General features: G+C 31.4%; 2 protein-coding genes across 7 annotated transcripts; one reads left to right on the top strand and one right to left on the bottom strand.

The window, feature by feature from the left end:
• Nucleotides 1-450: 450 nt before the first annotated feature.
• LOC114184998 (uncharacterized protein C57A7.06) lies at nucleotides 451-6,669 on the top strand. 2 transcript variants are annotated; one of them, XM_028072469.1, is made up of 11 exons: nucleotides 451-1,019; nucleotides 1,150-1,309; nucleotides 1,720-2,210; nucleotides 3,268-3,489; nucleotides 3,636-3,962; nucleotides 4,212-4,556; nucleotides 4,643-4,723; nucleotides 4,864-4,938; nucleotides 5,019-5,402; nucleotides 5,757-5,888; nucleotides 6,119-6,669. In XM_028072469.1, the coding sequence occupies exons 1-11, from the start codon at nucleotides 753-755 to the stop codon at nucleotides 6,269-6,271; spliced, it is 2,637 nt and encodes an 878-aa protein (XP_027928270.1). In that variant the 5' UTR covers nucleotides 451-752; the 3' UTR covers nucleotides 6,272-6,669. The 2 variants fall into 2 exon arrangements, with proteins under 2 accessions (XP_027928270.1, XP_027928259.1); XM_028072458.1 differs by having other exon boundaries at nucleotides 4,212-4,562.
• A 1,421-nt stretch (nucleotides 6,670-8,090) lies between these two features.
• Nucleotides 8,091-10,806, bottom strand: LOC114180438. 5 transcript variants are annotated; one of them, XM_028066763.1, is made up of 7 exons: nucleotides 10,585-10,806; nucleotides 9,859-10,010; nucleotides 9,614-9,628; nucleotides 9,019-9,143; nucleotides 8,769-8,897; nucleotides 8,509-8,662; nucleotides 8,091-8,427 (listed from the first exon to the last, which is right to left on the bottom strand). In XM_028066763.1, exons 1-5 carry the CDS (start codon nucleotides 10,757-10,759, stop codon nucleotides 8,885-8,887), a joined length of 480 nt encoding a protein of 159 aa, XP_027922564.1. In that variant the 5' UTR covers nucleotides 10,760-10,806; the 3' UTR covers nucleotides 8,091-8,427; nucleotides 8,509-8,662; nucleotides 8,769-8,884. The 5 variants fall into 5 exon arrangements, 2 of the variants coding, with proteins under 2 accessions (XP_027922564.1, XP_027922559.1); XM_028066758.1 differs by having other exon boundaries at nucleotides 8,769-8,841; XR_003603694.1 differs by having other exon boundaries at nucleotides 9,019-9,730; nucleotides 9,859-10,083; nucleotides 10,176-10,803.
• Nucleotides 10,807-15,213: the final 4,407 nt, after the last annotated feature.

Below are 15,213 nucleotides of genomic sequence, written 5' to 3'. Positions count from 1 at the left end.
CAATTTATTATAAAATAAATAATTATTCTTTTATATTAAAAAACAAAAATTATTCATATTTTCAATTTTAAAATTTTAAAATCCATACCGTTATATAAAAAATATATTACTTGATAATATTTTTATGATTTATTTTAATTAAATATTTCTATACTTTAATAAAATAAATAATTGAAATAATATTTTATTTTAAGTTAATTTTTTATTAAAAATAAAATTATATATATATATATATATTAATGTAATAAAAATGCGAATCCATACTAATGCTTACAATGATAGCACATGTTTTGATAGATGCAATATAAAAATCTAAAAGGGCCAGTGGTGAAAAAAAAGGCCACACCTACAATTTTCGGGCCATTTCTTCGTACACCCTCTAAATTTGAATTTCCCTATTTCACCCTTATACATTTATAAGTTATAATAACATTAAAAAGCTAACCTTCACCCCTCTCTCGTTCTTCGTTCTTTCATCCTACGCCAAAAGTAGGTATCTTCACTCACTATTGGAACCCTCGCCGTTGTGCACCGATTCTCCGACGAATCCAGCTGATTCTTCCAGCTCACCATCGTTCACTTCGCAGAGGCCGGCTTCGCCACCTGTGCAACCGTCCACCAGGGCCACCGCTTCTCCGACGGAGGCTTGTCACTCACATCCCCGACATTAACCCGTCATTGACTGCATCTTCTTCTTCGACAGCTTCTGTTTTCGCTTAGACATTAAACCAAAACCCAAAGCAGCTGCAACCATGAAGATGATGGAGGGAGGTAAACCGAGAAATCAGAAGTCCAAGAAGAAGCAAAACTTACAACGGCAGAAGAGAGGCCCTCGTTTGCCTTCTTCTTTGCAAAAGCAGATTGACCGTTTAAACCCTACCAGTCCCTTAGACAGCGCCGACTCCGATGACGACAACGACCTTTACGAATATGAGGAAGAGAGGGCCGAAGAGGAGTCTAGAAAAAATAAGCGTTACGACCCTGTTTCCGTTAAAGATGACCTTTCTGAAGAAATTGAGGTTTTTCTTTTCTTCATCTTTTTAAACAATAATGTCATATAAACTATTGATATTATTCGTGTGGTTAACTTGCTTAAATGTTTGTCATATAAACAATAATTTTCATTCATGTCTTTACTGGTATTTTTAGGATGAGAATGTGCAATCTGATGATGAAAGTGGGGACAGTGATTACATTGGGACAAAGAGGGATGAAAATGTTCAAAGTGATGATTCTGGAGAAGAAGATGATGGGAGGCATGCAAGGATGCTACAAGCAATTACTGGTATGCCTAGTGAGGCTTTTGAAGGTGAGATTAGATCCTTTTTCCACTTTTTGTACTTTACATAAAGGATTTAGATTTATTTCTATATTAGGTTCACATTATTATATTTGACTAACTTTTTTATAGATGATTTTGAATGTATAAATCTTGATTGTCAATTTAAATAATTAGTAATGATGTTCAATATATGTATACATGTATGTAAGTATGTATGTATATGTGTGTTTCTGTGTCCAGCATTTTGGAGAATATAAGTGTTGCCGTGTCTATGTAGTGTCTGTGCTAGATATACTCTAATTTTTGACAGTACGTGGGACGAATACTGAACCAATTTTTTTACATGAATGTTACATAGAGAGAATCCTGCTGTTTTTTTTTTTTTTCTATCTTTCTGTTGTAACAATATGTTTTACACCTTGATAATCACAATGCAGAGAATAAGAAGAAAAAGAAGACGATGAATGACTTTGTTATCCCAGAGCTATATCCAGAGTCTGAATATAATCCTAGTCGTGAGGTTGTGGAAGGTAATGCACGCATTACCATAGAGGACCTACTGAATCCTCTTAGTGAAAAGCCCACTTATGCAAAACTTCGGAAGAGAGAGCTTCAAATTATGAAGAACGCCAGAACTGTCCATGCACCACTTTCAAAGGCAGTTCAAGCAAAGGTTGAGAGGACAGCAGCCTATGAAATATCAAAGAAAGATGTCAGCAAGTGGCAGCATATTATTCAGAGAAATAGAGAGGCTCCAACTATTTTCTTTGATGAAAATGTGAATCTAGGATTTTCAACTGTAGGAGCAATAGCTTCTGAATTTGAACCCAGAACTGAATTTGAGAAGAAAATGGCTGCACTAGTTTATGATAATGAACTTACCGATGCTTATAAAAATGATGGTTCTAAGCTTCTTGAAATGAACAAGGTATGAATTCTGTTAACATAGTTAATAATTGAATTTGATATTACTGGTAGTAGCTGATCATGGAATTCGGAATCTGATTGAACTTTCCCTTTTCTGATTTCATTTTTATTTTCCTTTTCTGTTGTATGATATCAATGTTGAAATGTCTTGCTAGTCATTGGTGAAGGTGACTTGGTTGTGGTTGGCATACATGAAAGCATTTTATTTTAAAACAGCCAAACTCAAATTTGTTTATTAAACTAAAGTGCTTGTATATACATTTTTTATTCTTCAAAATAGATTTTTTTTCATCCCAAAGTATTTTCCATCTGCCTACTAAGATTAAAATGTTAGCTCAAACTAGCAAACTAGCTGGCATGATCGAGGGGGAACTTCAATGGCAATTTTTTCGTGACTGAACTGATTTATTTGTGTGGGTGGAGGTGTCAAGGGGATTTGTTTCAGTGATGTGCTTAAATAAGGTTGGATACGTTGGAGGTGCATGATAGATTTTGGAAAAAGCAGCAACTTCTTGTTCAGTCCCACAAGTATTATGACTCTCCCTACACCGTAGACTTGGATCGGGCTTGTTCATAAAAGTCAACAATAAGTTCTCATTTTTTAATCAATCTCACCACATTCAGTATTCCTATTTTTTCACCTTCTTACTGTACCATGTTGAAAAATCTAATAACTTGGATGAAATAGAATAACAACTCATTTTGTAACATTCCAAACATGCATGCATCACTTCTACCTAAAAATAATAATGGGTTCCTGCATGCACACTCATAAGCTGAAATAACACTTATGATTCTGGTAGCTACATGGAGGTAGACAAAATCCTATGTCCCAGCTAGAGTGATGTTATCCCAATTTTAGTTTTAACTTCTAAGTTCCATTCAATGTGTCCATGTGTGCCTGTTGGAGTATAAGAATAAACTGAGCATTCAATTACAGCTTTGAAAGTCTGTTTACTGAATGTTCTTCTTAACCCTTGTTTCTAATGCATATGTCAAGAAATTATTGATATACTGCTCCTTTTCAATTGTTTTATGTGGTTAACTATGTCTGATAGGTATCTATTGAAGATGAGAAGGAAAGACGAAATCGGATTGCTAAAATGCGGAGCCTTCTTTTTCGTCATGAATTGAAGGCAAAGCATATTAAAAAGATCAAGTCTAGAACATTTCATCGTTTGTTGAAGAAAGATAGGTTAAAGGCAGAAGCTTCTCAGATACAAATGGACCCCGAAGCTGCTAAAGAATACGCCATGAAACGAGAGCGAGAAAGGGCCGAGGTATATCATCATTTCTAAAGAAATAATAGCTCAAGATATTTTTCTTAACAAATGCAGCCTACCAAGATATAATGTATCTTCATGATTAAAACAGGAAAATTGTTTCTATCAATCCCTTTCTCACTTAAAATTTCAACTTGGTACAGGAACGCATGACTCTAAAACACAAAAACCAGAATCGGTGGGCTAAGCGAATTATACAACGTGGCTTAAATAGCCAAGATGAAGGAACACGTGCGGCTATAGCTGAACAACATCAAAGACATGCTGAATTGACTAGAAAAATGCACTCTATGAAGGATAGCAGCAGTAGCAGTGAAGATACCAGTGATGAGGATGAAAATGAAAACTCTGCTGGTTCTGATCAGGAGAGGGCTTACAAACTTTTGGGAAAAGCTAGGGATAAAACTATGAAAGTGTTGGAGGAAGAGGATGAAGTTCCCAAATCAGGATTGCTTTCGTTGCCTTTTATGGTAGCACCCATTCCTGCTCTCTTCCCTTTCTTTTTCTCTTAAGGAAATATCTGTGTAAATGTTATTCTTGTTCTTAATACTGTGAATAAATACTCAATTATTTTAACGTGAATTATCTTGTTGAATGAATTGTGTTATCTTTGCTATGTTAATTCTGTTTTTATATATACTCTAGTATTCAATATAGAGATTGAAAATTGTAGTTTTTCTTATTGATTTGTGGTCTTCCTTTGATCTGATCTGATGTAGAGGCGCGGATTGGAGAAAAGAAGAGAGGCAGCTGTTGAAGAAGCTAACCTTGCTTTCCAAGAATATGAAGATTCCTTGAAAAAACTGGAGAATTCTGGTGGCTTAGAAGATCCAAAAGCTGCTTCTTCCAGTGGCAGAAGAGTATTTGGACCAGCCAAAGCTCAAACATCACATACCAGTGTTAAGGTAAAATCAGATAACAGCTATGGTGGCAGTGATAGTGAGGATGACTTGGGATTCGGCAAAAGTGGCAACTTGGAGAATATGGGAAGTCACCATTTGCATAACAAGGATTCGGTTGTAATTCAAGAAGACACTGATACTCACAAGGAGTCTTTGGTGAAGGTGATGGTAATCTTATTTTGTCTTTTTTCTTATATTGATGTCTTTCTCAATGGATGTGATACATTTAATGCATTTTTTGTTCACAGACCATTGATGATATTATTGAAAATCCTGGTCCAAAAACTACATACGAAGTTTCCATATTTGTGTCAGATCAGTGGAAAAAGGTTCAAGTGCTCTTAATATATATATATATATATATATGTATATATATGTATATATTTTAATTTGTTTCTTTTGTTAAAGAAATATATTTTCCATTTATGAAGTGGCTGTTCTGTTGCACTTACGTATTTGTGATAAGCAGGCAAAGAACAAAAATGAAAACACTACTATCAAGAAGTCTCCAAACCTTACAGGGCCAGTTAGGCAAAATAAAAAAGTATAAGCTCTTTCTATTTTGTTAAGAGTATAAAGCGTGTCCTTGGTTTAGCCTTTAATTTGATCCTTTTTATATCTTAGGATGCTGAAAAGGAAATTGGAGAGGATAGTGATACCGATAGTGAAGGACAGATGGTGGATGGAATTCTGTCTTCTGTTTCTAAAGTGCCTTATGAACTTCCTTCTCAAGAGGAGCTCATTCGGCAAGCGTTTGCAGGGGATGATGTAGAAGGTGATTTTGAAAAGGACAAGCAGGAGATCCTCGAGGAAGAAAATCCTGAGCCAGAAAAGCCTCTGTTACTTCCTGGCTGGGGCCAGTGGACACATATACAGGAAAAGAAAGGTTTACCATCTTGGATGCTGAAAAAACATGAAGATGCCCAGAAAAAAAGGGCAGAGGCCCTCAAAAAGAGGAAGGATGCTCAGCTAAAAAACGTGATTATATCTGAGAAGATAGATAAGAAGGTTAGTGTCATTATATACAAGGTTTTGAACTTTCCGTATTCTTTTCAATGCATTCAACAATTCATATTCATATTAGAATTTTGTGGAGTTATTTGGATTGTCATATAATATTTCTCATTTTGACTTGTATCAACAGTAATGTTATTAATAGGTATTATCATTATTATAAGTTGTAGTAAAATTTTCATTCCTACCTCTTTAATGAAGACTCCTTTTTTTATTATTTGGTATTATCTTGCTTAAAATTTTCATTTAGTATATATTTATGCTCAAATTCTAGTTCCGTACCTATGATTTTGTGGGTCAATTAATTTGTGTTGGTTTTAACTCTGTACTTCCTTTTGGATATGGCAGGCTGAAAAACTGCATACTAAATCACTGCCTTTCCCGTTTACTTCCAAAGAGGTGTTTGAACAGAGCATGCGTGTGCCCATCGGACCTGAATTTAATCCGGCAACTGCAATTGGTCCTCTTAACCGACCCGAAGTAAGTACTTCATTAATATTCTTGACGTTTTCCTGTGTCGAAAAGAATCACGCTGTGTAGCTTTTGTTTAAAGTAATTGAAAATAGTATGTAGATGATGGTCTGGCGTACCCTTGGTGAGGGAAAGACCTTTGTTTATCTGATACTGTTTGATTCTATTTAGGAAAAATACTCTAAGATGAATGTATCTTTTGTAGCCGTTTTGTAAGTATATTATTGTTCCATATGCAGGTGGTGAAGAAAACAGGCGTTATAATAAAACCAGTGGAGTTTGAAGACATGAATCCTCATGAAAAATCAGAACAACGGAGTGGTGATAAGCGAAAGTTTAAGAAAACTAGTGACAAACCCGTGAAAAAGGCGAAAGTGGGAGGAAAAAAATAATGGACACTAGTTTTGGTTCTGATCCATCTATTTAAATATTCTCACTTTTGTCTTTCTTTCGGAGAAAGACGATAAACATTTTTGCAGGCTAAAAGAAAAAGGTTAAGATAAAAAGAAATAGAAAGGGAGGAGAATTTAGTAGCTCCGGAGGCTTATGGGATGCTAGAAAGGGTAAAAAAAATAGAAGAATTAGAAGAGTTAATGTTGTATTTTTGTGGGGGTGTTTCCCCTTAAATATTATCATTGTCCGGTTTAATTATTTATTATTTTCACATCAACGTAAATGTTATTTATTTTGTGCCCGATATACAGCAAGTAGGTGTTCTCGTAAGGTTGTGGAAAAGAATATGATATTTATCTTTGACACGTTTGTTTCCCAAGAAACCCTTCAAATTTCATTATTGTAGTCTTACCTTTTCTGTTACATCCTCCTTTCTGAGTTATCTGGCTTTTCTCTGAAGATGCACTCTAGCACAGCATTTCACTTTTATATGATTTATACATTTATAGCACATTTTATATTATCATTTAAAATTTATGTAATAGAAGATATCTAATAACAGTGTATTGGAAAATGTATTATTATTTTTCATGAAAGGCACACCATTTTTCTTGTTTACTCGGTCTTTTAACGTATTCTAATTAAAGTGAGTATATTTTAAGTACTTCAAAAACGAGCATTTAATAATTAGTTTTTTCTATGCTATGAAATAAAGGAAAGTATTATCATTTTTGCAAGTATGAATAATACTAATGACGATAGTAATGTTTTAAAGCTTTTTTAAAATTTAATTTGTATTATTAATAATGTATAACTTTTTTCAAGAAATGTTAAATAGAAAATACTCTAAAAATTTCGTTGTGTTCATTGAATGTCACAGTGAAGAGATTTTGTATACAAAAGTTGTACAATTGTAATGCATATAAAACTCTTAGCTAAACATTGTACAAATGTTACACGAAAGTTCAAAGCTTTCATGTCGACAATATTTATATTCAACTTAAATTAGATTTTTCCCTGCTGATAAAAAAGATTATTTTCCTAAAATATACCTGCTGTATCGTCTACAAAGATAACTGGTTTTACTAATTAAAGTGTTAAACATCATTTATTATTCGTCTATGAAATTAAAAAAATAAAAAATAAATTCTTATGACATCATATATATACATATTCTTATAGTCACTCCAAATGTTTAAACAAAAGATGTTTAAAGTCAATGAATTATACTCATTTGAAACAATTGCTATTGTTTGTCAGTTACAGTGGTGGTAAATCAGTTGAACAGTGGTGTCACTGTTTTGGTAAATCTATTCCATGAAATTTTAAACAACTCAAACAGTTCAATAATCACACAGAATGATGTTCCGAAACCATGAATGCGAATTGCTCAGTCGTATTCAGGGAGTCATGTGGTGGCAGGTGACCTTTGGTTGAGTGAATTCAACCTCCCCCATTTATTAATAGGACGAGTTTTCGTTGTTCACACCAAGTTCTTATATGTTGACTATTGCTTTGTTTCATTATTCTCCAACAACCATAGTTTTAAACCGTAAATGGGCTGCTGGATCATACTTACGCTGCTTAAGTGGTTGGTGGTGGATCGCTTTTATTGTCTTTCCACTTTTATTTTCTTTGTAGATGTGAGCACTGTGCATTGACTCGCTATGTCTAGTACATATGGAGTTAAGTCACACTGAGATATCTGTCATACTCTGTAGCCCAATCAAGTTTGGGGAGCACACATTTATAGGATAAGGTGTCTAATTCACACATGTGTAGACAATTTTGGCCTGGCACTAGGACTCATTTATGAACTTCTAACTTTATAACCATTTGAGATCATCCATTTATGATGAAGCTTACTGATGTCCAAATACAACCAGCTAATGTGTTTTATTATTAATAATTTCTATCAGCTCAGCGAAGCTATATTAAACTTAGTTCATAACTGCACACTCCTTCAAAGATATACAAGCATACCATGAATTGTCAAGAGGATAATGCCACGAAGTTCAAATCCTTGTAGCAATAGAAGTATCCTTTGAGGCTAATTAGGGTGAGATGAATCTTACATGCTTGCCTATAACTCTTCAAAACCGTCTTCGTCACCTTCATTCTCTATCCTTTGAAATTCTCTTCTCCATGATTCCATCTACCATAATATCAGTGCCTTGTTATGCTTTATTCACACTACTGCACAATACCATGTAAATCTGAATACAAAGTGTCTCACCTGATCATCAGAATGTAACAACTGTTCTGCAGCAAACAGTATACTATTATTGTGTCCCGATGCAAAATCTTTACCATAACTCTCTGCAATCCCTTCATAGTTGATCACTTCCACCCGAAATCCCTTGCTCATGAATAGTTTATCCACCCTTTGCCTTATATTGGACCGTGCATGAGACTTATAAAATATTTCTTTTTGCTTTCTTTTGCATGGTGAAGAAAATTATTTTAATAGATTAATTAAATTATTAATGCACTAACCTTTATTTCCGTGTCTGTCTCAGCTAAGCAGGAAGGAAGCTCTCCCCAAAAAAGTGATCCCTTCATGGCCAAACTGCTAATCATTGACAAAACCTCTTCAAAATTTGCCAGTGTCATCACTGGAAATCCCTGAGCAAAAATAAACCTACGTGACTAAACTCTCAAGCAAAAACTCCCTCTTACCCCAACACTAACTTTGCTTTTGATTTCGAGAGTTTACTAATCGCAAGAAAAATGAAGGATTAATTACCTGCAGGACCCATATGCTTGGTCTACTACCACTGTAGCCCTTAAATTGCATAGCCTGCTCCATGTCAGATGATTCCAGTGGAATATGACACAATGTGCAACCTTTGGGCATCTTAGCCCCAGCATCTGAAGCTTTAAAAAAAGACAATTAGATATTTTCATCTCAGTGAACGCACAATACAAAATAAAAGAACAACTCTTGCATCCTTATCTACAGGCTTTTGTGACGCACAACTCTTTCAACCAAGCAACTGGTTTTTTTGAACTCTTAATCAGAATGATGAAGTCCATATAAAACAGTTTCCAATAGGATTTGATTCTCTCCTAAGCTTTTCCCTTAATGAAAGAGAAATAGACAAATACTTCATTTCACATATTGAGGTACTATGTGTCTAGCTTTCTCTACGTATGCTGTAACCATTTGAAAATACTTACCTGACTAAGAGAATCCAAATCCTGACCATCTAGCTTGCATGTGTACTTACCAGGTTTTAGACTCACACTATTGTCCCTATAATAAACTTTGCTCCATGATACTTATATTTGACAATGATAACGCTTAAAGGATTATCATCCACTAAATCAACAAATGTCACCTTTAAGCTTCTCAGCTGCAAATTGAAATACAATTTCAGGAGATATGTCAAATATTATGGTCGAAGTGGGCCACTGAAGTCTGTATGGTCGTGTATCCATGACATCAAAAAGACTAGCTACATTTAAGGAAAATCCATATCAAATTATGCAATATCATCCAAATAATTACCGAAGTACTTAGTGAAAAATAGTAATTTAAGAGGATATAGGATTATTCTGAGAAACATACACACTAAGCAATTACCTGTTTTATTCCATCAATAAGACTAACTGTATGAAGCAGCTTATCATCAATGAACTTGGCTACAAGACAGTAGGGATGCACGTCCTGAATCACATCCTCGGGAGTATTATCAGGGACAAAACAACCAGCATATGGGTATAGAAAGAGAGGCTCTGCACTTGGGAACAAGTGATACTATGAAACGTGTTGATCTTGTACACCACGTGAGACGACAAAATGAAGCATCTAAATAACAACGCTTTATTATTTGCTTCGCAAGATGTGATATATGCAAACACACACATAAATAGAGAGAGAAAATTATGATACATACACACCTTCCTAAATCAAACACTCCATCAATGCCTACTATTGTTCTGTCTCCTTTTTTCTCGACAGATCATATCATCACCTATCATAACTACATTTCTCGTTTCTTTTTTCCTCCCTCGATGTTAAAAAGCATTTGATGTCCACCAATCCTTTCCCAACAGTGAACTCAAACAACCTACGATGAATGGTGGCAATAAAATGCTAGCTTAGCACGTTGAACCTACAGTTACCATTTATTGGACCATTTTATATAAAAGACAAATGCTTTCGTACTTTCAAGCAAGAAAACTCAACCATACTCATGCATTATTATCATTCATTAAGACCCTTGAAATGCTCGATGAAATGTCTAAATGAGATAGAACTTCCTAGAGAGAACGTAATAGATTGAAAAGGAGAGATGGGCTAATTTGCCTGGTCGAAGAGATTCGCTGTAACGAAGAGAAGCAGAAGCAGTGGCAGAAAGAAGTAATGGGTCATTGTCTCGGCTGAGTTTTGCAATAGAAACACAAAGTTTCCTCTTCGAGGTGCATACGGGTGAGGGAAGTTTATTAATACAAGTTACAGGAAAAGCTTCAGCAAAACCCATCAAGCATTTCAAAAAGGATAAGGATTTAAGACTTTAAAAACGCATGCTTTCAATATGTTGGGTCATTTGATTCGCAAGTTAGATGTGGATAATAATAAAAATATGTTTTATTTATGTTATTGAGTTTATGCAATTAACTTTTAGTTAGTTTCATATTAAACTCATTTTTGTAAATAAAAACCAAACAAAAGCATGTAAAATAATTATGATTTAAATTAAGTTATTGGGTTAATGTAGAACATCATATTGAAAATCAAATCGAACTTCAAACATCGTGACAACATTAAACATGATTTTGTAATGCTATTAAATTAGCATGTACCACAAACTTCAGGACGCAATGTACTCACTGGTAAAAGTTTTTTTTTAATCGATTTGATCAAATTTTGAGCTAATGTAAAATTTTAGCTCATTGATGTTAAATTCAAATCTTAAACATGAATTCATATTACATATTTGAATATTTGAAAGTAAATGGATGATTAAGAGTGGTGGTTTTACTCCATTCAAATAAATTTATCTAAAGAATGTTTACATATATTCAAGGTTGAATTACTAATTTCCTTTTTATAATAATTTTATAATTTATTTTAATTCTTATAATTTTTTTATTGAATTGAATTTCAATGTTTATAAAATAATTAACAGAAAAAATTAAATTAACTATTTAACAATAATTAAAAATCAATTAAGCAAACAAAAATATAAAAACTTAAATAAAGTACTAATTAAGTCTAGAGTTACTAATATTCCTTGGTCTCATCTCTCATTTCAAGTTAAATTTGTACAGGAGACTAAGACAATAGATATGTATTTGAATTTTGATAACTAAATAGAACTTAAATAACAATATTTTATAGTTTATTTTACAATAACGATGACAAGGCGGGTAGTTTATTCACGCTCTAGTCCATTTCACATTTTGTTTGCAAAACCAAGTCGAGTTGGCTCGTCCTTTATAAGAAATGTGAGTTAATTTATTACGTAATGTTTTATTTATTGTTTGCACATAAGCTCTAGACCCGCATAAGAAATTATTTGTTTTTTAATTTTTTTCTTTTATAAGATACTAAGAGGTAAAAATTTAATTCTTTATTTTTATTTAATTAAATTAATAGAAACAATGACTTTTATAAGTCTATCTTTTGAAATAAGTAATATTAATAATTTTATAATTTCTAATTTTTTAGTGTAAGCCTATTGAAAATGAAGGTGACTTTCTGAAACAAGGAACAAAAAGTAAATGAAAGAGCTATTTTTAAATGAACTAGATGTGAATGAACAGGCTACTTTTTAAATGAATTGGAAGAGGAATGCGAGTCTTTTATAAGAAAAACACACATGTTATGATCATGTTTTTGAATATTAGAAATTTAACTCAATGTATCGACTACATGAACCAAATACAGACTAATTTATCATTGATCCACGAGAGATGTAGTGTGAATTATGCAAGGTGGGTCTAGACACACACAAAAACTAAAATACTCAAATTATCTCACATTTTTCTTACAAATTTGTGACCAACCCACATTTCGTGTCCCACGTTATCATCCTAATTTTTCAAGATGCAAATGTAATATTTAATTAATAATTGTTTCCTTAATATAAAGTAATTTTAACATATTTGTATAGAGTATACAAGTTAATTTAATTATTTTGAAGAACTATTAATGTATTGAATTAATCTATATTATTAATTACTTTTAAAATGAATCACCTTGTTTATTAGTACAAAATACATATGCTCTTAATACTAAATGAGATAACATAAAATTATATGAAAATCTTTCAATTTATCTAACCATTATAATAATCTTGCATTTGTTATTATGCTAAACTAGCACAACCAATAATATGATATATGTAACTTTTTATTTTTTTTAAATCTATGTATAAATTAATTTTATTTAATTTTACTTTCTTAAAACTTTTTATGATAGTCTATATTAAAGTAAAAGTTATTCTGTTGGTAGAACCAAATCAAATTTCATCCATGCTAATAGTAAAGAGAATATCTAGTTTTTTGTGTAAATATATTTTTATCCATTTAACTAATTTTAAAAACTACTCAATAAAATAAACATAATTTCTCCATATCAACAGCAATATACATTGAATTTAACTTTTAAAAAATATAGTATATAAGATACAAAGTGTATATTATTTTTTACTATTATTTATAATAAGGATATTTCAAAATATATTAAAAAATTAGAATATTTCAAATTCAGAACTATCTTTATGTTAGTTTTTGACATTAAAGAAAATAATAATAATAAAGATAAGCTATTCATTCAAATTATGACTTCATACATTAAGCAAAAAATAGCAATACGTATATTTTAGTTAAATAAATAAACAAATAAAGTTAACAATGATATTAGGTTTTAATTTACTAAAAAGAACACAATATAAAATTCAAATGTACAAAGTGGACTATGATTCTGCTAGTACTGTTAGTTTGACTTTTGTGAGAAGTATTTAATGAAATGAAAACGATAATTCATATACTTGCCTCACAGGCCTAAACTCTTTAAATCAGAAAAGTTATATTATTGAATTCATTAAGTGATTCCAACTAATTTGAACATATTTTTTTTTTCCAGAAATTCTTTTATTTTATGTTAGTAACTATCTTTATATGTAAATTAAAGGCAACCACCCTATGTGTTTTCGTTTCTTGTATGGAAGATTTCAGTGACTGTGACGTGCTACACATAAATAGGGCCTGCGATATTTAATAATCATAATTATTTTTCTAGGTATTTAACTTTTTGCCAAAAAAAAAATGTAATCTTTGTAATTTGTAGTATAGTTGGCTAAATATTTTAATAAATTTAAAAAAAATAATTGATATTCAATATACAAAGGTGAAAGTTTTTTTTTTGTTAAAAATAGTTTTAAAATGTTTAAAATATAACAATACCTGTTTAATAAAATTTCTCCTTTTAGAAACATTAAAAAATTGAAAATATAATGGTTTATTTGAAAATTAAAATTAATTTATATTTAAACTATTTTGTAAAAATCACCTTATATAAATTATTGAAGTATGTATCTCTCTCTTTTTCTGTATAAGTTAATTTTACCTTATATAAAAAATCTTTTTCAAATTTTGTCTCAAACTATTTTCGAAAAATTTGGTGACATGATTAATTGTTCTTAAATAGGCTAGATGTATTACGCAAAGCCAAATTTCTTACTCGTTCCATTCTTCTTACTTTCTTTAGTGTTATTAATAATATAAAAAAAAATCTTTTTGCAAAATTATTTCCACACTTGTTTTCAAGTTTTTTTATTTTTTATTTAATTTCAATTTGTATCTCTTTCTATATCAAATTATACAAGATTCAATCTTACCCAAACACATTTTAATAAATGTCTTTTTGCTATAAAAGTTTTGTATTTCATTTTCTGTTAATGTTTAAGCACAATATTGAATTCAACGATTGAGAAAAATATTTCTTTGGGCTAATTTAGTTCGTGACTAAGGTTTGATTATTTTTATTTTAAAATCGGTGTTGTTGCTTCAACTATTTATAGTGATTTCTAAAAGTACACAGGTAAGAGAAATGATGTTTGGTGAAGTCATTGTATATGTATTAATGTGTAGATATTGAGTAAATTTAAGTACCTATATTTATGTTGACTCAGAATTTTTGTATACTAGATTTGAAGCTCGTCTTAAATCGTTTTTGACAAACTTTGTTGATCAGTAAAATTTTAGTTTATTAAATTAAATAGTGTTCAAACTTAGTTGAATAATATTTTGAACTTTTTATATGATTAAATTGGATTATAATGGTTTATGTGAAAGTTGTGTAAGAAATAGTGACCGGAACTTTAGGTCTGAGGTGGCATGGGACCACTCAATTTTGTTTTCAAATATATAAACTAATATATAATTGATTTACATTTTCAAATTTGTATTCACCTATAAATACTTTTTTTCACTCCTACAATTTTTTTTTTAATATTCACTATTAGAAATAGGTAAATTTGAATGATTTAAACTTCACAATAAAATAATTTATGTAATTTATGAATAGTGTACAACATGTGATTGAGATCACCTCAATCAACATGAAATAACATCATCTTAATCAGAATATTTCGATCATAATGACTTTGTTATTCAAGATGAAATTGTATACGTAGAGATATCTCTTTTGTGCACACTATATTTCTAGTTGAAAACATAAATAAAGATCAATCATAATTGATAAGGAGACTAGAGCATTAGATAAACTAGAAAAGTCCTAAATTGTTTAAGAAATGTAATTTGTCTAGATGATCTAAGTCCAACTTGAGAAAAATCCATGAGACTAGTATAAATAGCACTGTTCACGAGGTAACTATTTTGTATTCACTGTAACATTTATTATTTATTTACTCACATACTTGAGCATGACACCCTTACTTAGACATTGAAGACACGTTTACTTCATACA

The sequence above is a fragment of the Vigna unguiculata genome, chromosome 1 (assembly GCF_004118075.2).
Source record: "Vigna unguiculata cultivar IT97K-499-35 chromosome 1, ASM411807v1, whole genome shotgun sequence".
Classification (NCBI taxonomy): Eukaryota; Viridiplantae; Streptophyta; class Magnoliopsida; order Fabales; family Fabaceae; genus Vigna; species Vigna unguiculata.
Note: the sequence above shows the minus strand (reverse complement) of the source record. Positions and strands in the feature narration are given on the sequence as shown.

What these genes read in the sequence shown, in the direction of transcription:
- LOC114184998 (XM_028072458.1), top strand. Translation starts at nt 753, where the DNA reads ATGAAGATGATGGAGGGAGGTAAACCGAGAAATCAGAAGTCCAAGAAG. An exon ending in ACCTTTCTGAAGAAATTGAG is followed by an intron (nt 1,020 to 1,149) that starts GTTTTTCTTTTC and finishes TGGTATTTTTAG; the next exon opens with GATGAGAATGTGCAATCTGA. An exon ending in CTGAGAAGATAGATAAGAAG is followed by an intron (nt 5,403 to 5,756) that starts GTTAGTGTCATT and finishes TGGATATGGCAG; the next exon opens with GCTGAAAAACTGCATACTAA.
- LOC114180438 (XM_028066758.1), bottom strand. Translation starts at nt 10,759, where the DNA reads ATGGGTTTTGCTGAAGCTTTTCCTGTAACTTGTATTAATAAACTTCCC. An exon ending in CAGCGAATCTCTTCGACCAG is followed by an intron (nt 10,011 to 10,584) that starts GCAAATTAGCCC and finishes TCCCAAGTGCAG; the next exon opens with AGCCTCTCTTTCTATACCCA. An exon ending in CAAGCATATGGGTCCTGCAG is followed by an intron (nt 8,842 to 9,018) that starts GTAATTAATCCT and finishes AATGATTAGCAG; the next exon opens with TTTGGCCATGAAGGGATCAC.